We start from the raw sequence: 24,215 nt of genomic DNA, 5'->3' as shown, positions 1-24,215 counted from the left end.
CTGAGCCATGTTGTATTTAGATACTCCAGAGTGTCTTCTAAACGTTTCCTTTGGAAAGCGAAACCTAGTTACAACTGATTAAAAAAAAATGAGAAGTAACACATATTTATTCAGTTTTATTTTTTGGCCATGCCTCCTGGCTTGCAGGACCTTAGTTCCCCTACGAGGAATTGAATCCGGGGCCCTAACAGTGAAAGCACCAAGGCCCAAACACTGGACTGCCGGGGAACGCCCTCATCTTAATGGCTACTTAGAGTATCCTCCCCAGTAGCGGTATTCTCCAAAGGGCTTCAAGCGTAGGATACAATTTTATCTGTCTGAACATTATTTTCCTCTCACACTAATGATAATCTGACTCAGAGACTCGCTTGCAGGGCTCTGCCTGATACTTGTGAAATTAGCTTGGCATCCGTGTGTCCCTTTTGGTAATTGTGAGACATATTCAAATTTCTGTCTGCAAAAAGCAGATAGAAATATTAAAATCATTTTCATATAATCATCTATAATTAATGTATATTTTTACAAGCATAAGATAAGCCCCAGAAATTTTGAAATATTATCATCTCCTGGGTTTGTTGCTTGTCCTTTGGCATGGGAACCCTTTGGTCCCCTATTTTCCTAGCATTTAAATTTAACAAGTTCCTTTGGAAAGACAAAGGATATTGATTAGTACATTATTTAGAGATCAATAGCCCAATGGAATATTGTCAGATTAAATTAATCATTAAATTCTTATTCCTGAGATTCGCCTGCTCAAGTCGAGAATGGGATTTTTATCACTGAAGATGCATTGAGATATTTGGACAATACAATGTTTGTTAAATTTCAAATTGTATTATTTAGGTTTGTTTCTAAATTGACTTGGTTACATTTGTTTTCAATCCCATAAATCTATATTAGAAAATTTATGGCCAGGGATTTTTTTTCTATATAATAGTTCTGGTTCTTTATTCAAATTTCTCTTTAGTAAAACATTAGGATAAATTTGAATTTCTTCTTAATACACAGCTTTAAATTTTCTGCATTGCTAATGTGTGTTTTTTTATTTAGATGAAATTCTCTACATTTAGCAACTTTTGTATGATATTCTGAAGTTATGGTTTCTGAATTATTTAAATAATATTCCTGTTGTCAGTGATTTGATAGTAGCTATATGTGCATAAGAAAATATCCAAGTATTAGATGAATGGTTTCCCTGATTTTTGCTTTTCATTTCCTATTCTTCCGTTCAGCTAGTCTCTGACTTTGCATAAATTAGTTACACCTCTGGAGAAGTTTCTTCCAGTATAAACTAGGATTAGTATTTTTCTCTCTGCTCCCTAGAGATAAAATGAGAAATTCTGGCTGAGGATTTCAAGACATTTCAAATTCTACAGCTTAAAGTCTGTAATATCATTTCTAATAACCTATGTATTTCTATATTTTCCAATTAGAATGCATTTCCACAAATCAGAATTTTAAAATGTATGGTACCGAATCACCATGTTTGATAAATGAAATATAAAGACCTTGACTTTCAAAATCCTTATAAAAAGTGCTATGTGAGAATATGTTTGATCTGAGGTTTTTAAAGATATTTAAATCCTTTTGAATTTTAAAGACTTCTTCCAATCACCCTAAGAAAGAAAATCAACTGGACCTCACAGTACTGACAGTTTTGAGAGATGTGTAACTTTTTCTTACAAGGTTAATATTAGGCAGTCACAATCACATAAACAAAACTTCAAAGGAAAATTGTTATAGTCCATTTTATTAATCCCATTTATAAGCCCAGATCAAACGCCATTTCCTCTGTGATGTCCCATTAGCTAGGAAGCAGTCATCCTCTCTCTGTACCTCTATTAATTACTTTTACATGTAACTGTTACGGTTCTTCCCACAGAACTTGATTGATGTGAAGTGTTTTCTGTGCCTGGTCTCTCCTATGCCTCCTGATGCCAGGAGTGTATCTCTTTGTCTTTGATTTTCTATTAAGGCTCTTACTGACATGGTCTACTATTGTTGGCAGTTCTCACCGTGACCTTCTTGAGCATTTTGTCTCTACATCTTAGAGCACACATCACTATCTTGGTTGTGTTTTAATTGTATATATCCTTCTAAAAAATACTTTATCAGGGCAGTGCCATTGTGATCTGTGTAATCTGTAGAGTACCCCAGATGTGCTTATACATGGAGGTATATAATATTTTTTGAATGCCTAAATTTTTCCTCTTCTTTTTTTGCTTTCTAACGTATGGATTTTTGGCCTCTTTTCAGACAGAATTTCTTGATATAAGCCAGCTGTCTTTCATCCATGATTTGGGACCAAAGGGCATGTAAGTTTCAGTATTGGATCTCCAAGGAGAAGTATGAAAAGTTGATGAGCATTGTAGCCTTTGGTTTATTGGTATACCAAGGTGGTGGAGCTCCCCTGGCTTCACTGTTTTCTTCCCAACAGAGTCAGAGCAACCGAGGGACCTATTTATACAAAACAGAGTGTTTTGCTACATTAAACAAGGGTGCCTACTGCTCCGCACTCCTTCTCCTCTTACCCCACAGTAGTGGGTGTTTAACAGAGAGAACAAATATGATGTGTGCGAGAATGCATTAAAAATCAAATATACAGGATCCCTTCTTTTTATCACATATAAAAGTTAGCTATTTATCATTTATTTTATTGACTAAAAGTAATACTGTGTAAAATGTATGTTACGTAACAAGATTGAAATTTACTTAATGATTATCTTCTGATGGGCTACAGTCCATGGGGTCGCAAAGAGTTGGCCACAACTGAGCGACTGATCACATCCTTCATGAAATGAGAGCTTGATATTACAAAGAGTTTAACTTTTATAGTCAAGAACGTTGTTGGTAGTTCTTTTAATTTTTGTTTGTTTGGTTGGTTGGCCATTGTTATTGTTTTTTTTTCTTTTCACATCTTTCAGAGTTAGGATATTTCTCCTTCCAAAGTAATAGCTTTGCTTTACTTCTTTGACATGGATTGGTCCTAGAACTGTAGGTGAAGGGATGCAGAAATACCCTGGAATCTGTGGGTGAGCATTGTCAATGATCTCCATAGCAGATGAACCTTCCCCGTGCCGGCATTTGGCAACATGTGGGGTCTTTTTCAGGCTGTGATGGTGGCTGGAGGGAGTGCTCAGCATTTAGAGCCAGAAGCTGGGATGCTCAAGGTCCTTCTGTGTGTGCAGTATGCTGTCCCTGTCCCCAACAGGCCTACCTCCACCAGGGTGCTTTTAAAGATTGGCTGCAGGAGTTCTCAGCCTAGTAAACATAGCATTGATCTATTTGACGGTGAAAGCAGAAAAAGTAGAGAGGAAGGGCATGGGAGAACAGAAAAGTTTATTTAGTTCCCAGTTATGAGGCTATATCAGCTAAGTGTGAGCTGGAAGTTTAAAGATGATGGGTTACCTTGATGTCTCTTTCAGAGAAGGTATGATAATGAAAAGATCCGGAGGACACAGAATACCAGGCCTGAATTGCTGTGGCCAGGGGAGAGCCTGCTATCGGTGGGCAAAGAGGTGAGACTTGAGAGTTTTGTGTGTTTGTCTTAATAAACTGAGTATTTAGGGAGTTTTTATATTCTAGTTTTCAATTGTAAATCTTTGAAAGTCATGGCAGAGCAAACTTCACATTATTTTTAAGTTCCAGGTTTCAGCTCTATTTAAACACTCTACTCAAAATTGCACTTGTAGGCAGAGTATGCCAATTACATACATAAAAACCCAATGGGCCATAGGATTCAAAAATTGGTCAGCCAGAGAAAATAGACAGTGGCCAATTAGCACAAGTCATGCTTAACATCACTAGTCATTAGGGGAAGATAAATCAAAACCACAGTGATCTACAACTTCACAGCCACGAGGATAAGCAAATTGGACAATAGCAAGTGTTGACAAGGCTGTAGAGAAATTAGAACCCTCATACATTACTGGTGCATCATGCAAATGATACCAGCCAGTTTGGAAAACAGGGTGGCAGTTCCTCAAAATGTTAAACATACAGTTACCACATACCCCAGATATTTCCAAACAGAACTGAAAATATATATCTCCATTAAAACTTATTCATGAATGTTCATAGCAGCATTATTCAGAGTAGCCAAAAAGTGTAAAAAGTCCAAATGTCCATCCCCTGATGAGTGGTTAACCAAAATATGGTACAGTCCTATGATGGAATATTATTTGTCCATAAAAAGGAATGAAGAATACTAATGGGTGTGGGATTTATTTCTGAAAAATATGTGGAATTAGATGGCCATGATTGTTGCACAAATTTTTGAATATATTAAAGCCACTAAATTGTACATTTTCAAGGGGTGAATTTTATGGTTTTTGAATTATATTTGAATATTTTTTAATTTTAATGAAAAAAGAAATGAAAGACTGATAAATGTTGTAATATGAATTAACCTTGGAAATATTATGCTAAGTGAAAAAGAAACAGATATAGAAGGTCACATATTATATGATTCCATTCACATGAAAGGTTTAGAATAAGTAAATCTGTAGAGACAGAGTATATTCATGGTTTCCAAGGGCTGTAGCACAAGGGGAATGGGGAGTTACTACTACTGGGTGTGGAATTCTTTTTTAAAAAAATTAATTTATTTGTTTTAATTGGAAGCTAATTACTTTACAATATCATGGTGGTTTTTGCCATACATTCACATGAATCAGCCATGGGTGTACATGTGTCCCCCATCCTGACCCCCCTTCCCACCTCCCTCCCCATCCCATCCCTCTGGGTTGTCCCAGTGCACTGGCTTTGAGTGCCCTGTTTCACGCATCGAACTTGGACTGGCGATCTGTTTCACATATGGTAATATACATGTTTCAATGCTATTCTCTCAGATCATCCCACCCTTGCCTTCTCCCACAGAGTCCGAAATTCTGTTCTTTGTGTCTATGTTTCTTTTGCTGTCTCACATATAGGGTCATTGTTACCATCTTTCTAAATTCCATATATATGCGTTAGTATACTGTATTGGTGTTTTTCTTTCTGTCTTACTTCACTCTGTATAATAGGCTCCAGTTTCATCCACCTCATTAGAACTTATTCAAATGAATTCTTTTTAGTAGCTGAGTAATATTCCATTGTGTGTATGTACCACAGCTTTCTTATTCATTCGTCTGCTGATGGACATCTAGGTTGCTTCCATGTCCTAGCTATTGTAAACGGTGCTGCGATGAACATTGGGGTTCATGTGTCTCTTTCAATTCTGGTTTCCTCAGTGTGTATGCCCAGCAGTAGGATTGCCGGGTCGTATGGCAGTTCTACTTCCAGTTTTTTAAGGAATCTCCACACTGTTCTCCATAGTGACTGTACTAGTTTGCATTTGGATGTGGAATTCTTTCTGAGTGATGAAAATATTCTGTAATTAGATATTAATGGTGACAGAGTGCAAATTTACGAACATAGTAAATAAAATACACTAAGACCCACTAAATTATACATAAAAAATAAACCAAAAAAATGGTAGTGTTCAGGAGTAATTTTAGAGTTTTATTTGTGAGGATGTATATTATGGTAAGTATGATATAGACAGAAAACTTTAATTCATGTCCTATGTCCTGTCCAACTAAAGACTCCTTATAGAGGAGTATTCTTATCTCATTCTTATTTGTTTCTCAAAGCATCTATGACAATGTTTTAATATAATAGACAACAATTATTTGTTCCAATAATAATTTATTGGAATTTTAAAAACTATTAAGAGATGTTTGTTATTTTTCTAACCTTGAAAAAAAATATGAACTCATGTAAAGATGAAATTAAATTATGTGTGAGTTGAAGATATATAAGCTTAAAACTAGGATCTTTAAACCTGTATTTCAGATACACTGCCAACCAAAAATACCATTGGATTGGTTTCTTATTTTCTGGGTTTTTAAAGAATATAAGAAATTACAAGGGAACGATCAAGAGATTAAGCGAGAGGAAGCTGAGAATTTCTGTATTACAAAAAGCAAAAGAGTTTTTAACTACAATCAACAGGGTACTAGTAGACTAGACAGTATTTGTTTTCAAATAAACTTCTGTAGTTTATTTAAATGTCCCTAGAAACTTGGGGTATAAGTCACATCACAGGAAATTCAGAGACTCCCACTTGAAGTAGCTTCCCACCCTCCTACCTGCAGTGGTACAGAACCCAGGAGAGGAGCGGAGCATAAGCCAGGCTGCTCCTGCCGCTATGAACTTCCCTGGTAAGGAATCTGCCTGCAATTTCAGGAGACCTGGGTTCTATCCCTGGGTCAGGAAGACCCCCTGGAAAAGGAAATGGCAGCCCACTCCAGTATTCTTGCCTGGAGAATTCCACAGACAGAGGAGCCTGACAGGCTCCAGTACATGGGATCACAAAGAGTCGGACATGACTGAGCGATCAACACTTTCACTTCGTGCCCTTGCTCCCTGCGCCACACCATGCCTCTCGGGGAGGCAGGGCCTCCAAGCCACTGGGGCCCTGGCCCAGATTCCTCTTGCCTACTCCCGGGGCATCAGCTTTGCCTAAGGTTGCTACTAAGTGTTAAGTGTGGATTTGGGGCTGTAAGCACTGGTGAGTCTTTGACTGAAGGCTTGCTTTGGGCTGCCTGCGCAGAGTAGGCTGGAGGCATTCGCAGCCCCTAGGAACAACCTTCAGCCAAGAACTGGTGGGAGTCCAGCCCCCTCACCCATCAGGTAGGGTGATTCTCCAGCAAACTCTGCAGTCTCCCGGGGTTCTGGAAGATTTGCAGCACAGCTGCCCACAATCCAGTGCCTGAAAACACATCCTCGATGGCTCCCTTCCTGCTCTTCCTTCCTGCCCTTCCCTTCCTCTGCTTCCTACTAAGCTCCCTTAAAAGTCCCTTTACAAAGCTCTCTCACTTCCATCCTTGTCTCAGAGTTGACTTCTAGAGCAACCCAACCTAAGACATCGACTCAAGAAATGGAAGCCTGGATCTGGTCCATTTTGTCATTCACTGAGTGCCTAATGTTTGCCAGGCTGTGTTCTAGCCACTGTGAGAGCCGTGGTGAACAAGGCCATGTCCCTGCCCTCACAGAGCACCTATTGGAGGAGATCACAGACAGTGGAGAAGCTGACAGGCAGGGTGAATGACATTTGCGCAAGTGCTGATCAGAGCTTTGAAAGAAAAAGAAGGTGATGGGACAGTCAGGGACGTGGGGACTTCAGACGGAGGCTTTAGCTACAGAAGTCAAGAAACTGACCTTTGAGTTGTAACCTCTGTGAGAAGGGACAGCCCGAAAAGATAGAAGCGGGAGCCTTTGTTATATAAAGGAAATATACCTCCCCCACTTTTTAAAGTCTGATATATCAGATTTCAGTCTTCCCTTGTGGCTTCATGGGTAAAGAATCTGCCTACAATGCAGGAGACACAGGAGATGTGAGTTCAGTCCCTGGGTCAGGAAGGTCCCCTGGAGGAGGGCATGACAACCCACTCCAGTATTCTTGCCTGGAGAATCCCATGGACAGTGGAGCCTGTTGGGCTACAATCCATGGTGTTACAAAGAGTGGGACACAACTGGAGTGACTGAACATGCATATCAGACTTCAACCAGAACCATCTAAAAAGATATGATCTTCCCTAGGATATAATGTCTCTTCATTTTAATTTGTATAAATCTTTCCATGAAGCTTGAAGCCTTGGTTCCATATTAATAAGTATTTCCTGAGTTACATTCATGGGGTATAAAATGTCAGTACCAAACAAAAATGATAAGATGTAGCTGACAAATTTTGTTTGGAAAATTTCCCACACGAGAAGACTATTGGTGTCTAAGTGAGAGTTACTTTTAAGGGCAACACTTGGTCATATCTCTTTTTTAAATTTTTGTATCCATTTAAAAAAAAAAAGATTCTGATCATTTTGTATATTCTGTATTGACAAACTGACATAAGGCAAACAAGGCAATCAAACTTTCAACCAAGTCTCAGACTCAAGTATGAAGAAAAGAAAAAAAACATTTCTTCTGTTCTGCTGGCGAACACAGTAAGCATTTCGTCCCTCAATTTAAAACATCTACTTAAACAGCGCATCCTGTTGATGGGCTCAGTGATAAATTTCTTATCTCAAATAATATCTTAAGAGATAATTTATAAGAAATAAATTTAGCATTTACTGAACTATGAACTATACCAAGAATTACAATTTTTAGACAGTGACCACATCTAAATGATTTTATTTACTCTCCATGATCCATTTGTGCAGCTGTTATTCAAGCAAGAGTGTTGCTTTGCCTGAAGAACTTGTCTGGGCCCTGGGACCAGTGGACATGACACACATTCCCTGTTCTCAAGGATCTCACTTTCTAGTAAGGGAAAGACAAGAAACAAGCAGACAAATAAATAGTTCCAGACAGTGATAAGTGATGTGAAGACACTAAACAGGATGCAGAGGCAGGTGGGATGGGAGCCCAGGAAAACCTTTCCGTGGAGAAATATTTAAGCAAAAGATTGATTGACAGGAAGGCACTGCTCATGGGAGGATCTGGAAGAAATAAGTGAGGAAGAGCAAATGTAGAAGCCCAGAGAACAAGGTTAACAAATCTCAGGACCAGTGAGACCAACATGGTGGGAAGGAAGAGTATGAGATGAGGCTGAGAAGGTGACATGTGACTTAGGTGGCTCTATCTGCATTTTAATGACACAGTTTGTAGTAGAACAGGTCACATCTTGTTAGAACAGACCCTAATCTCACCTGGTATAGAACAAGAGAATTTATAAAAGCTCACATTTATTGGCTCCAGGCATTGTGCTAAACAACATCCTTAAGTCATCTGAGTGAATCCTCAAAAATACTTATGAGCTGGCCATTACTGTTACCCTTGTTTTATGGATTTAGACCTCAGGCTCAATTACCCCAGTTCACAGAAAAGGGCGAGTGACAGAACCAAAACTGGAGCCCAGGGAGGCTGACTTCAAGCAGACACTTAATCCCTGAGCAGCAGGTGCTGACTCCCAGAAGACTGCTTGATGAATTCCTTTCTTGGTGCATATCCTCCTGTTTTTAAAAAAAAAAAAAAAAAAAAATCTATTGACAAAAGAGACAAAGAGGAGAAACAAGAAGAAGTTTAATGAATGGCATAGTTAAGAAGAGCTTTAAACAAAGGCCAGGCATCAATTCACCTTATATCTAATAACTGTTACAGAGAACAACTCATCATCGTCAAAACAGAAACCATTATCTTTTGCCTTCAGATTTCAAAATCCAGCAGTCACTACTAAACACTTCTGTATTTTCTTTATCCCTCACTGTTGTGTCTGGTGTGGAGCTCTGGCTAGAGCTGGGTCTGATGCCATTCAGGTGACGTTGACTTCTCGGCAAGTCCAGTACGTTTGACTTTTCTTTCTCAGTTTGACAAACCCACCAGCTGTGGTTTTCAAAACCTGTGGCTCCTTCCTGGTCAGCAATATAGCACACTGCTGCTCTGGGCCTTGCCCTGCTCTCTGCTCTCTAGCTTACGTAGAAAGTCAAGCTGGGACAAGGGACCACAGCTAAAGAAGGACCTTTAACAGATATGTGATCTGTCTACTCTCTTTAAATCTTGACCGACTTTTCATCAACAAGCAGTTACATGTAACTCATAACTCAGCCCCATCAGAATGACTGAGTTTCTCTTTGATATCATGGCCTTGGTAGTTATATTGAGCAGTGTTAAGAGAATTCTTATAAAACATGAATTTCTGCATTTTCTGAAATCTACTGAGAGTGTCACCCATTAATATTGTTCAGTTGCTTTATATTAGGTTCCAAGTGAGAAACTTTCTTTGGAATTTATCTTTTTGTTGGGTGACTTCTTTATTTCCTTAATTTATTTGTTTTTTAAGAAAAACCAGGAAGCTCAAACCCACATTGGTGTGTCATTACCATAATTATATTAGTGTTGTGGTTAGATATTTGCTTTCTCTGACCTTGATGTTTTCCCTTTTGTTAATCCTAACACATGTATGACCTTTACTGTGTTATCCTAAATCCATCCCACCCCCTTTAATTGGAAAGGAGACAGCCTATATATTACAGAACCAATTAAATGAAACCATGTGGAAATCAATGTAGACTGTCTACATTAAATCCCAAATTAGAGAGCCACTAAAATGTAATGTGGTTAGCAATTTCAGTAATGATTTGTTATAGCTTTCCTTTAACTTCTGAGTTCATGTGTTACATTTACAATATTTGTTCATTTATGTTCAGGTATTCTGGCCCTACCTATTTCATAACGTGCTTTACGTTGCCTAATAGGTGATATAGTATTCCCATTGTTTGTTTCTTTAATTATCAACCAATTCATTTGACCACTACACAATTGCAGATGAGTATGCTATTACCTACGTGGCCTTCAGACCCTCCTCAGTGTGACCTTTGCCAGGCTCCTACCCCACGCCCTACACCTCATCTGCTACACTTCCTGAAACCCTGGCCTCCCCAGACTGTCCCCAATACAGGCAGCATTCCCAGCCTTAGTGCCTGTGCTAACTCTTCCCCCCATGTGGGATGTATACCTGGACTACCTCTTTGGGCTCTGCTTGTTGGGCTCCTTCCTGGTTTTGCTCAGACAACACTTTGAGAAATGCCACTAGCTCTTTCTCTTAGAACTGAGGACCCCTTCCTTACACACATCTCTTTCTGCTTTCCTCCTTTGATACCTATCCCATTCAGCCTAGCATTATTATTGTGCCCCACCAGCCTATTAAGTTCCTTCGAAAACATGTCTAACTTATCTTTGTGTGATTTCTACCTCTGCTGTAACTCCCAGTTTATCACTGTACTTTTCCCTCATGAAGATCTTAAAAATATATTGAATTGATTGCAGATATACTTTTGAGAGATCATGTTCCACTGAGCATCATTTATTAATGGTCCTTAAACCACCAATAAGTTGAAATGAACAATATGCAGAGTCCTGGATGCTTATTGAATTTTTTTAAAGGGGAATTTTCACTGACTCAGAGACTCAGTTGCCTCTTCCATGACGGTTTATTTTAGCAAACACTAACCCATCCCATTTTTCTAACAGCTTTGCTTCCTGCTGTACATCCTGTGAGCACTGCCCACCCACATCAGGAACATCCTTCCAGGCTTTGCCATTAGTGTCTAAAGGGCCAGTGCCTCGTCTTGAATTGCTTGGTGCCAGTACTTCTCAGGGAAACACAATAGGAAGATTTTTATATTGTTTTTCTGTTTCATAATGTTTTCATATTTTTAAAAAATAGATCCCTTGTGTAAAAGATAAAATTATGCTTACTGTCTGCTAGAGTGCTTACTTCAAACTTGTCATAATAACGTGTTCCCTTTGTTTCAGTAATTCAGTACAACTTCAAAAATATGTATTTCCTTCTTACAGGTGGTTGATAGTAAAAGATTCCTTTTTACTGTATATGAAACCAGACAGTGGTGCTATTGCCTTCGTCCTGCTGGTGGATAAAGAATTCAGAGTTATGGTGGGGAGGAAGGAGACAGAGACGAAATATGGACTCCGAATTGATAATCTTTCAAGGTAGAATTTGGAAAGATTTTTAAAAGATTTCTCTAAAAACAGTTTTTCTCCCAACATTAAGTGAAGAAGAAGGTAAAATAATTTAGGTATTAGAAAATTATTGTTTAGAACTCATCCTCAAAAGTACTGAAACTACTTTTTTTATATCTTTAAGATGCAGAGTATCCTATATGCAAGAGTCAGAATAAATGATACCATGTATTGCTGTGTGCCTGTTTTAACAAAATATATGCCTGATTTAACAAAATTGACTACCCAATAATACCAATTACCAAACAGATAAGGAGTAATAGATTTTGTTTTTAAAAAGTAGAACTTTACTTTATAAATGGATACCCTTTAATGAATAAAACATGTACAAAGTGATTTGATTATAAAAATTCTGTTTACATACATTTTTTAAAAGATACCTTGAAGGATACTCAACTGTACAATTATTATAGATTTTATTAGGGAGTTTGTGTGTGTGTTGATAAATGTTTCTTTCTGAAAGGTTGTAGTTATACAATATATGTGTGTCTTTTCCTCTCTAATATATATATATATAAGTTCAGGCTCAGGTATATGAATACATTTTTGTTGTTTAGTTGCTAAGTTGTATCCGACTCTTTTGTGACACCATGGACTGTAGCCCATCAGGCTTCTCTGTCTATGGAATTCTCCCCGCAAGAATACTGGAGTGGGTTGCCATTACTGTTCCAAGGGATCTTCCTGACCCAGAGATTGAACCCACATCCCCTCCTTGGCAGGCAGATCCTTTACCACTGAACCACCTGGGAAGCCCGTATGAATACATACAGATATACAAAGGTCCATCTAGTCAAGGCTATGGTTTTTCCAGTGGTCATGTATGCATGTGAGAATTGACCATAAAGAAGGCTGAGCACCGAAGAATTGATGCTTTTGAACTGTGGTGTTGGAGAAGACTCTTGAGAGTTCCTTGGACTGCAAAGAGATCAAACCAGCCACTCCTAAAGGAAATCAACCTTGAACATTCATTGAAAGGACTGAGCTGAAACTGAAGCTCTAATACTTTGGCCACCTGATGCAAAGAGCCGACTCTTTGGAAAAGACCCTGATGCTAGTAAAGATTGAAGGCAGGAGGAGAAGGGGACAACAGAAGATGAGATGGTTGGATGGCATCACCAATTCAATGGACGTGAGTTTGAGTAAACTCTGGGAGATGGTGAAGGACAGGGAAGCCTGGCCTGCTGCAGTCCATGGGGTCTCAGAGAATCGGACTTGACTGAGTGAGCTGAACAATGACAGCAACAATACATTTCTCTCTATACACACTGACTGACATCAAATTTTATATATATATATATTTAATATAAATAATCTACTCATACTAATATGTTTGCGTGTGTGTGTGTGTGTGTGTGTGTGTGTGTGTGTGTGAAAAATGCTGAACTTCCCAATCTCAGACAATGGGAGCTTCAGGATGTTATTGGAAATATAATGATGCTGCCTTTAAATCTCCCTCCTGGAAATTCCCTGGCAGTTCAGTGGTTAGGACTCTGTGCTTTCACTACCAAGGGCCTGAGTTCAGTCCCTAATCAGGGACCTAGAATCCCACAAGGTACACAGTGCAGCCAAAAAAAAAAAAAAGCCACCTCCCTCCTGGTACTACTTTCCTATTTTCTGGAGGACCATAGAAATCAGACCACAGTTTTCATTGATCGCTGTAACGGTTGCCTTACTGGCCATCTTCATTTCCTGTCCTCACTGGCTTGTGCACCCTTGCCAAATGAATCCATACAGATCCAGGTTTCATCTGCTCCCTCTCTGGTGTACGTGGTCTCCCTCCTTGTATCAAGTAAGCCCAAAGTCCTCCATTTACTATCTAAGGCCTTTTATCTCTCTACCTTCATTTGGCAATCCCTCCCTAAAGCAGTCGTTCAGTTCTTTAGGGACGGTTCCCTTCACACCCCTCCTCACACATTTTTTAATTTCACCCTTCTTCTTTCTACTTCCATGTTTGGAATGGTCCTTTTTTTTTCTTTCCTTACCTCTGATTCACATCCTGTGATAAGACTTCTGTTTGTCCTTTATCTCTTCTACAATATCTTTTTCTCATAGCTGGTTTTCAGAGGCATTTCAGCTCAGTTGGAGCAGTGCTTGCATGCTGGGTCAAGCCCAGGCATTTTCTGTGCCCTGGTGACCTCTCTGCAGAACCCTGTGTCTGCCTGCTGCGGCCGATGGAGAATGCCTCACTCCTCCCAGCACCACCATATCTCACCTCGCCCCTCCCTACACCCCAGACAAAAGCCAAGCATCTGTCTCTGACATATCAAGGGGACCAGTTTGGACATCCCTAATCTTTGTAAATAATTATTTTAGGATCTGCGCATATAGCCCCTTCCCTCCTTCTTATCAGGATCATTACATTTCTCCCCAAAGCAAACTCTCCCTGCTCACCCACAGCATGGGTCCTCTACTGGGGCAAGTTTCTGCCTAAATGGCAGGGAGCCTGCTGACTTCAGTTCCTTGTTTCCTCTGGGTTTTAGTTGTTCTTGTTCTTGTTTTTTTTTTTTCCCCCCTTTTGGCAGTTCCTGGAGACATACAGATTCCTATTTCACTGACCAGGGATAGAACCTGGAGTTCTGGCAGTGAAAAGCATGGAGTCCTAACCACCGGACTGCCAGGGAGTTCCCACACCTTGGTTTCTCTGAACTTCAGATTTGGATAACTTATTTCCTCCTCTTAGTGGTAGTCAGCTATTCTGGTATTTGTCGTGTAATAACTTTTTGTAATCGCCCACTTTGAATTTTTTTTTCAGCACTAGCAAACAAATCTGTAACCAGTTAGGATCATTTAGTCATTGGCAATAAAAAAATCCAGTGCCGCCTGGTTTACACCAGAAGTAATTAATCAGATATGTTAACCACGGCTCATTCCAGGGCTCCAGCTATGTCACTGAGGTGCATTTTCCTGGAGTTTCTCAACTCTGTCTCCTGGGATCTGCTCCATCCTCAGGCTGGTCTCCTGGTGGTAGCAAGATGGCTGCCTCTTACACTCAAACCAAGTTTAGTGGAAGGGGAAGAGTCTCCTGCTGGCATTTCTGAGCAAGTCCTTGATTTTATTTTCACTTTTTGGGTGAAGTTGGCTTATGAATATCATCCTTGAACCAGTCTTTGGAATCAGGAGCTGGAGTATGCCATTTTGTTGGGTTTGGTAGATCCAGAGAAGGCACGGGATGATCAGGCTATTTCCAGAGGCTGAGGGAATGGACACCAGGTGGGCCAAAGGGAAATGTCCTTTACAGGAACCCGTAGTTTTCTAAGACTTAGATGTAGGACCTCACTTTATGCCTCTTCCATGTCTTCCTCACAGCTTGGCCCACTTAGCTCCAGGCCTTTACATATGTTTGCATAAGTGAATGAGGGAATAAGTAACCTGAAAGTTTGTTTTTGCTACATTGAATATATTTGTAAATACTGTCAAAACCATTTAAAAGTCTGCTTTTTTTCATATCAGTAGGATGCTCTTTGTCTAAAATTTTCTTTGTTGCAGTACCAAAACAAATGGGACATGTTTAATTCTTAAATTGTTTAAAGAGATAGAGCATAAAGTGACCATTCTTTTCCATATTTTGCTTTTCTTTGAAGGACACTGATTTTAAAATGCAACAGCTACAGACATGCTCGGTGGTGGGGAGGGGCTATAGAAGAATTCATCCAGAAGTATGGCCCTGACTTTCTCAAAGATCATCGATTTGGGTCATATGCTGCTATCCAAGAGAACACTTTAGCTAAATGGTAAGATCTTTTTGCTCTAAGACTATGAAGGTAGTCATAGTCTTTAATATTTAATATTAGCATTTAATATTACAGTGGTCTAAGTTCACCCAGAATCAATTTTTGAAGCTGTGAAAAAATATTATGTGTTATACTTCACAAGAGCCTTTATAGGACTACCTGAGCATAGATTATTTTTCCATTTTTTGTTTTTATGATTTTTTTAAAAATGAACTTTAGATAGCTAGCTTTAGATTGTGAAGTTTGATTTTAAAAGTTAGCTTCATACATTTTCTTAATGATGCAAATGAAAAGTTTATTTAAGTCATTAGCCATAATTTAAGAAAGAAATTTACTTGGTAGGTATTTCTTTTAAATAAAATTTTGCTTAGCATGTTATTCTACCCATGGGTTAGAAAATGGTCTGTTTTCAGTCTCAGAAGAACAATGGTGTGTGAGTTCAGTAGAGTGGGACAGTGCATCTGACCTCATACAATGATGAGAGCATTCAATTTGTTATTCTCTCAGCAGAAAAGAGTCAGGTTGCCTACTTCTGTCTATTTACTATACTTCCTGCGTAGCAAACAGAACATGCTATTTTCAATCTTTGTTTCCAGTTATACAAAGTAAGCTGATGGTTTTGTAGAGATTCTAGGCAGTGGCTTCCTTCTTCTGTTTTGCCATATGATAGATTTCTTTTTTTATCTTTTTGGTTAAAAAAAAATGAAACAGAAAATCTGTCTTTCAGGTATGTTAATGCCAAAGGATATTTTGAAGATGTGGCAAATGCAATGGAAGAGGCAAAAGAAGAAATATTTATCACAGATTGGTGGTTAGTATATGTCCCTGGGGAGTTGGAGATCTCTGTTTTTAGGAATATACAACAGTGTTGTACTGTTCTAGAATCATACATTAAGAAAGACAGCAGTATTCACAGATGTTTTGGTCAAAGGCCCAACTAATTAATTATAGTAGCCTCCACTGAAAGGTCTTTTCAAAAAAACCTCACATCCATATATATTGTAAAAATATTTCGTTTGAGCAATTTTGTTTTTGTTTTCCCTGTTGGAAGCAAATAACCAATATTTATTGTAGTAAAGATTATTTTGCAATGCAAATGCAGGTGTAGAGATAATGGAAAATAGTCTTCCTTGGATATCTTCCATGATGTTGGTATGTCTGTCACAAGGTCCAGTGAATACACTTCCTCTGAATTTGAAAATGGAATATTTCCATTTACCTATTAGTATTAAAATATCCTTTGTAATGACTAAGCCTGGTTAGCTTTTCTAGAGATGCATCAGATTTCAACTTTCTAATCCCCTTTAAAATCATCCATGAGAGTTAAAATGCTAATTAAAGCCATTGCAAGTCTCTTGTATTTAAAATTCACTTAGCTGTAGGGAAATTTTACTCCTGGAGTAGGTGTAGACCTTGTAGTATGACTTTAGTTCCAATAACCCATCTGCCTGGATGGTTAAAACCCATTGCTGATGCTAACATTTCCTACAATGGAAATGAAAATGTAAAGATATGTTTTCCTTCTAAGAACTTAGTTGCTTGAAATGCCCCTCCCACCCCCATTTTTCCCTATCCTATTTCTTTCCAAATGCTATCTTTATTGAACTATGAAAATAGCGTCATAATTCATTTCCTCCTAATTCTAGGTTTTGGGGGGAAAGGAGAGTAATTAGGAATGTGAACTCATCTTTTTCTACTGTTTTGCCTCACTGATGAGGAGATGTTTAAGTCTAGGGCATGCTTTCCCAACCTTGGCACTACTGACATGTGGAGCCAGATAATTCTTTATTGCGGGGGCTTGTTCTTTGTATTGTGGGGTGTTTAGAACCATCAGCATCTCTGGCTTTTGTCCACTGGATGCCAGTAGCAAGGTCCCAGTTGAGATAACCAAAATATCTTCAGACGTCATCAAATGTCCCCTGGGGCGCACAGTCCCTCTTGGCTGAGAACCATTGATCTAAAGTCGGCAGATAAGGCTTGTGGTAATCAGCATGTCTGTGCTTCTATTTATTCTCACATTTAGGAGGAGCTTAATCTTGGTCCTTTTATTCTTGCCAAATTTTATCTCTTCAAGTCAGCTACCAGAAATAAAAGAAAGTTTTGGACTTAGGAGCTATTTCTTTGATTGAATACTTTCTACACACTTAGGAGAATAGGTTCAAGCTTAATGTAGTAGGTGTGTTCCTTTAAAAAGTATTTCTGAAAGTTTGACTAGGACATGAAAGAGACTGTAAATAGCGTTTCCACTGAGTCCATATTATCATGTTTTACACAAGCAAATAATGTATGTTTTGAAGGTTCTGAATATTGAAATATAGGCTCTCATTTAAACATCTAGAGATGGAACGTTGAATGTTTCTTCTGTCAGAAAAAAAAAAAAAAAAGAATCAGCAGGTTATTTCTTTTTCGTGACTGTGCTAGGATAACATCTTATTGCAACACTCTCTGAAATAAAACCTTTGCAGAAACTTCCCTCAAAACAAGTGAAGAAAATTCTTGTACAAGTATATTGCAAAAGTGAGCATTCAGAAACTTTATCACACCCTGATATATCTGGATTTGAGAGAATGAAAAGCATAGTGAGAGGATGCACATGCCCTTTAGAAGCTTCTAATCTAAATCAAGAGACATCATATACATGAGTGAAAACTGTGTTACTCTTTTTTTGGAACAATTAATATGCAAGCAAAGGCAGATTTGAGCAATCTCCGGGAGTTGGTGATGGACAGGGAAGCCTGGTGTACTGCAGTTCATGGGGTTGCAAAGAGGCAGATTTAATGAAATGAGAAACAACCTGGGACCTAGAAGTGCTTAGCTCTTTTGTTCGTTAATTCATTTAACCACCCATTCTTTCATTTGTTAATTTATTCACTCATTCATTTCTGAAATACTTAATGAGCAGCCACTATGTGACAGGCACATGTCCAGAATGATGAATGAAAAGCAGCCCCTACCCTGGACAATATACAGTCAGGAAATTATGTGCAGAACAGATTAGGGCCAGCTCAGTGGTGAAGTCACTCAGTGATGTCTGACTCTTTGCGACCCCATGGACTGTAGCCTACCACGCTCCTCCGTCTATGGGATTTTCCAGGCAAGAGTACTGGAGTGGGTTGCCATTTCCTTCTCCAGGGGATCTTCCCGACCCAGGGATTGGACCCGGGTCTCCAATGGGAGGAGCCTGGTAGGCCCCAGTCCATGGGGTCGCAGAGAGTCGGACATGACAGAGCGACTTTGCTTCTTCACTTCAGTGGTGAAGATCAGCATAGCAGAAGGCACAGGGTGAGGGTGGGGTGGAGGAAGCACGGAGGAAGGGGCACCGACTGAGTCTGCAGGAGCTGTGGAAGCTTCACAGGAGAGGAGGCTGGCCTGAGTCCTGGGTGATGGCGCTGTCCAGATAAAGACAGGTGAGTATTTTAGGCAGAGAGGTAGTAAGTTATATTTAGAATTTTATTTAAATAATTCAATAAGAAAAGGTAGGAAAGAAGAGAGAGGAGAGTTGCAGCTTAAGTCGAAAAATGAAAGTGAAAGTCACTCACTCGCATCCGACTCTTTGTGAAACCATGGATTATATAGTCCATCACGTTCTCCAGGCCAGAATACTGGAGTGGGTAGCCTTTCCCTCCTCCAGAGGATCTTCCCAACCCAGGAACCCAGGTCTCCCACATTGCAGGCGGATTCTTTACCAGCTGAGCCACAAGGGAAGCCGTAAGTGGAAGTTAGGGTTATTATTTTGTGCAACTTTTATTTCAGTAGTCAATAGAAGACTGATTGATAGGTAGGTAGGTAGACAGACGGATGGATGAAAATACTGAGATGAATACATAATGTATTCCTGTGGATTATGACCCGAAAATTTCAAAAGCTTCTGACTTTCAACAGGCTGGCAAACATTTTCTGTAAAGAGCCAGAAAGTAAATATTTCCGTCATTTCAGGTCACATGTAGTCTCTGATGCATATTCTTGTTTGTGCAAGTGTTTGTGTGTTCAATAAACCTTTAAAAATGTAACAGCTCATGGGCCATACTAAAACAGGCAATGGACAAAATTTGGTTCATGGTGCATAATTTGATAACCCTTATCTTAGACAGTAAATTAAAGTTATTGTATTACATCAATACAAAGAGCGACTTTCACTAAGAAACTGTCAATCTGTTTTCTGAACTGCATATACTAAGAATGTTTGAGAATTTCATCCCTCCTCATCATTGCAAGCACTTGCTGTTCTTAGTCTTTTTTGTTGTTGTTGTTCAGTCACTAAGTCGTGTCTGACTTTTTGCAACACCATAGACTGCAGCACGCCAGGCTTCACTGTCCTTCACTGTCTCTCGGAGTTTGCTCAAATTCATGTCCGTTGAGTTGATGATGCCATCCAACTATCTCATCTTCTGTTGCCCCCTTCTCCTCCTGCCCCCAATCCCTCCCAGCATCAGGGTCTTTTCCAATGAGTCAGCTCTTCGCATGAGGCGGCCAAAGTATTGGAGTTTCAGCTTCAGCATCAGTCCTTCAAATGAACACCCAGGACTGATCTCCTTTAGGATGGACTGGGTGGATCTCCTTGCAGTCCAAGGGACTCTCAAGCGTCTTCTCCAACACCACAGTTCAAAAGCATCAATTTTTTGGCGCTCAGCTTTCTTTATAGTCCAACTCTCACATCCATACATGACCACTGGAAAAACCATAGCCTTGACTAGATGGACCTTTGTTGGCAAAGTATTGTCTCTGATTTTTAATATGCTATCTAGGTTGGTCATAACTTTCCTTCCAAGGAGAAGCCTCTTTTAATTTCATGACTGCAATCACAATCTGCAGTGATTTTGGAGCCCCCAAAAATAAAGTCAGCCACTGTTTCCACTGTTTCCCCATCTATTTGCCATGAAGTGATGGGACCAGATGCCATGATCTTAGTTTTCTGAATGTTGAGCTTTAAGCCAACTTTTTCAACTCTGCTCTTTCACTTTCCTCAAGAGGCTCTTTAGTTCTTCTTCACTTTCTGCCATAAGGGTGGTGTCATCTGCACATCTGAGGTTATTGATATTTCTCCTGGCAATCTTGATTCCAGCTTGTGCTTCCTCCAGCCCAGCGTTTCTCATGATGTACTCTGCGTAGAAGTTAAATAAGCAGGGTGACAATATACAGCCTCGACGTACTCCTTTTCCTATCTGGAACCAGTCTGTTGTTCCATGTCCAGTTCTAACTGTTGCTTCCTGATCTGCATATAGGTTTCTCAAGAGGCAGGTCAGGTGGTCTGGTATTCCCATCTATTTCAGAATTTTCCACAGTTTATTGTGATCCACACAGTCAGAGGCTTTGGCATAGTCAATAAAGCAGAAATAGATGTTTTTCTGGAACTCTCTTGCTTTTTTGATGATCCAGCAGATGTTGGCAATTTGATCTCTGGTTCCTCTGCCTTTTCTAAAACCAGCTTGAACATCTGGAAGTCCATGGTTCATGTATTGCTAAAGCCTGGCTTGGAGAATTTTGAGCATTACTAGTGTGTGAGATGAGTGTAATTGTGTGGTAGTTTGAGCATTCTTTGGCATTGCCTTTCTTTAGGGTTGGAATGAAAACTGACCTTTTCCAGTCCTGTGGCCACTGCTGAGTTTTCCAAATTTGCCGTATGTCTTTTCATGGTAAGCATATTTTCCTGTGACTTTTGGATATTTGTTTAGCTTTTTTTGGAGGCACGTTCAAATCTTACTTTTCTTCTTTTTTTATTGGATTGTCTTCCTATTACTGAATTGCAGAAGATCTTTATACATTCTAGTTACAATTTACTCCAGTTCATTCTGGCCTCAGTGTTTTCTGATGAAAAATTCATGGTCATTTGGTTTATTGTTCCCCTCTTAAATAATGCATTCTTTTTCTTCTGAGTGCTTTTAATATTTTCTTCCTGTCATTAGGTTTCAGCAGTTTGATTGTGGTGTTTGAATTTATCCTGTTTGGAGTTCACTGAGTTTCTTGAATCTGTAGGTTTATGTCACTCATCAAATTTGAGAAATTTTCTGCCATCGTTTCTTCAAACTTTTTTCCTGCATTTCCCTCTTTCTCCTCTTTTTCTGAGTCTCTGATGACACAAATCAGTATCTTTTTGTATTGTCCTATGGGTCTTTCAGGCTTTGTTAATTTTTCTTTTGTTACTCAAATTGGATAATTTCTCTTTATCTCTCTTTAAGTTCACTGATTCTTTTCTTTGTCACCTCTGTTCTAGTGACCCTATTCACTGAGAGTTTGATTATTATAGTATTTTTCAGCTTGAAAATTTCTCTTTGGCTTTTATTTATATCTTTATTTCTTTGCTGAGACTTTTTGACTATATTCATTTTAAGAGTGTTCACCCTTACTTGTTGAAATATTTTTATAATATCTAGCAAAGAATTATATTAAATGATTCCAGCATATAATTTTGGAATTGGCATTTGTTGAATGGCTTTCCTGCAAGTTGAGATTTTTCTGATTTTTTTTTTTTAAATTTGGTATGCCAAGTACTTTTTAATGTATTCTGGGAGCTTTGAATATTATGACTCTGGTTCTTGTTTAAATCTTACAGAAAATGCTGGTATTTCTGTTTTAGCAGGAAAGTGGTCCATTAGGTCCATGCAGAATGTTCCAACTAGTCTTCTATCTGTGTGTCTTTAGTGACATCTTTCTTTTTATAGTCTTTGCAGTGCTGTTTAGATCTGTTCCCCATGTTCTCCACCTAATGGCCAATTTGGGCAGTGATTTATTTCTTATTTCAGTTCTCAAATTCTTCTATATAATATTTAGGATCAAATCTATGTGTGGACAGCTTGGGAGTGAGCTGGAAGTTCATAAACAACTTTATATAGCATTGCTTTTCTGAGCTCCTCTCTCTCCATGATCTACCCACCACTTGTGGGTTGCCTGTTGCTTCCCTTTTTAGTCCTCTGGCTATTGATAGAAATGTGCCCTGCTCTGTGACACAGTTTCTGCAATGAAACTTTGTATCCAGAGCCAAGCAATGAATATTTGTATTGTCCTCTTGGAACCACATTTCTTCCATTGGAAGGGAAAATTCCACTTCCTTGGAGTTTTTGATGCCTGTGGACCCTTCCCTGCCACCCCTACCACTGCCAGAAGATCCCACTCTTCCTTTCCTCAAGCCTGAACCAGAGGACTTCTGAGGTTCTCTCTGCCTGTGCCAATGCCCATTTCTCTTCCCAGTTCTCTTCCCAGCTGAGAAATCAGAGGGAAAAGAACAGTAAAATCACTCCTCACTACAAGATATGTCAAGAGCAAATATGTTCTTCTTTCTCAATATTGAGTCTTCCAATTCATGAATACTATATATCTCTCCATTTTTTTTTTAGATCTTAAATTTTCTCATCAGTATTTTGTACTTTCCACATACTTGCATTTATCAATAAGTAATTCATGTTTTTTATGTTTTTGTAAATGGTATTTTTAAAAGTTCATGTTCCATTTATTTGCTGCCAGCATATAGAAATACAGTTGATTTTTTAATACTGATCTTACCTACTGCAGGCTTGCTTAGTTCACTTACTAGTGCGAGTAACTGTCTTGTAGATGCCTTAGGATTTTTCCCCATAGATGAGCGTGTGATGTGTGAATAATGGCAGTTTTCCTTTTTCCTTTATGATCTGTATGCCTTGTATTTCTTTTTTTCTTCCTTTTTCCTTATTGCCTTGGCTAGCATCATCAGTAAAATGTTGAATAGAAGTAGTGAGAATGGACATCTTTCTTGTTCTCAGTGTTAGATGAAAAACTTTCAGTCTTTTATTACATGCTTTAGGTAGATTTTTAAATAGGTGCCTTTTCTTACTTTGAGGAAATTCCTTTCTACTTAAAATGTATTGAGAGTTTTTATTCTAAATGGGTATTGAATTTTGTCAAGACTTTTTTCTGCATATATTGATACAATCTTTCTGTTTTCTGTTAATGTGCTGAATTATATTGATTGATTTTCAACTTTTAAACCAACCTTGCATTCTTAGGAATAATCCCATTTTGTCATGATCCTTTTTAATGAGTTGTGAAGTTTTGGTAGAGATTTTTACCTCTGTGATCGTTAGGGATATTGTACTTAATATTTTCTTTTCTTAGATTTTCTTTGATTGGTTTTCATATTAAGATAATGTTAGCCTCATTATATGAGTAAGTACATGTTTCCCCTGCCTTTGTTTCCTGAGTGAATTTTGGTAGAATTGGTATTATTTCTTCCCACAAAAATAATCAACTCCCCTTTTCTTTTCCAATCTAGCCAGTTTGTCATAATTTATTAATCTTTCAAAGTTTTATTAATCTTTCAAAGAATTAGATTTTGGTTTTATTGAGTTTATTGTTTTTCTGTTTTATGTTGCATTAAGGTCTATTCTTATCTATTATTTCCATTCTTCTTACTTTTTCTTAATTTATTCTTTTTTCTATTTTTCTTAAGATGAAAGTTCTGATGATTTATTTTAAACATTTTCTTTCTCATATGAGCATTTAAAACTATAAAATCTTCTAAGAAGTGCCTTTACTTAGAAGTACTTTTTAACATCTCTGAATTTGGAATGCATCTCACACTCAATAACGTCTTATAGATGTCATCATTTTTTCTTTCTTACTGGTACACATAGTAATATGCATCTTACATTCACTATTGTCTGAAACCCAGTGAAGTGTAGTATTACACAATTCTTTTGAATTTTGCTTAGCTAATAATTACTTAAGATTATTGTTAAGATCCTGACATAATGATGCGTGTGAGTCATAGCTATACTGTACTTGCCATTGTTTATGCTTTGTTTATAGCATGACTATCATTTTTCATAGCATGACTACTTTTATCTTTTAATATATTATGCTCAAAATCGAGGTTTCCTTGAGAGCCTGCCTAAGATCCTCCAAAGTATCTAGTAGAATCCTCTGCATACAGGGTGCACAGTGTTTTTAGGTTTTAATAAAAGATGATAATGACTTAATTGCAGAGTATAG

At 38.5% G+C, this 24,215-nt stretch overlaps 1 protein-coding gene across 8 annotated transcripts in view; it reads left to right on the top strand.

The window, feature by feature from the left end:
• Positions 1-24,215, top strand: part of PLD1 (phospholipase D1) — a 261,912-nt gene that overhangs the window by 95,813 nt on the left and 141,884 nt on the right. For all 8 annotated transcript variants that reach the window (XM_061168339.1, XM_061168335.1, XM_061168340.1 and 5 more), the window contains 5 exons: positions 2,257-2,315; positions 3,426-3,518; positions 11,341-11,493; positions 15,105-15,254; positions 15,982-16,065. In XM_061168339.1, the coding sequence (XP_061024322.1) occupies positions 2,257-2,315; positions 3,426-3,518; positions 11,341-11,493; positions 15,105-15,254; positions 15,982-16,065 (539 nt within the window). The remainder of the gene's footprint in view (positions 1-2,256; positions 2,316-3,425; positions 3,519-11,340; positions 11,494-15,104; positions 15,255-15,981; positions 16,066-24,215) is intronic.

Source organism: Dama dama, chromosome 19, assembly GCF_033118175.1.
Source record: "Dama dama isolate Ldn47 chromosome 19, ASM3311817v1, whole genome shotgun sequence".
Lineage (NCBI taxonomy): Eukaryota > Metazoa > Chordata > Mammalia > Artiodactyla > Cervidae > Dama > Dama dama.
Note: the sequence above shows the minus strand (reverse complement) of the source record. Positions and strands in the feature narration are given on the sequence as shown.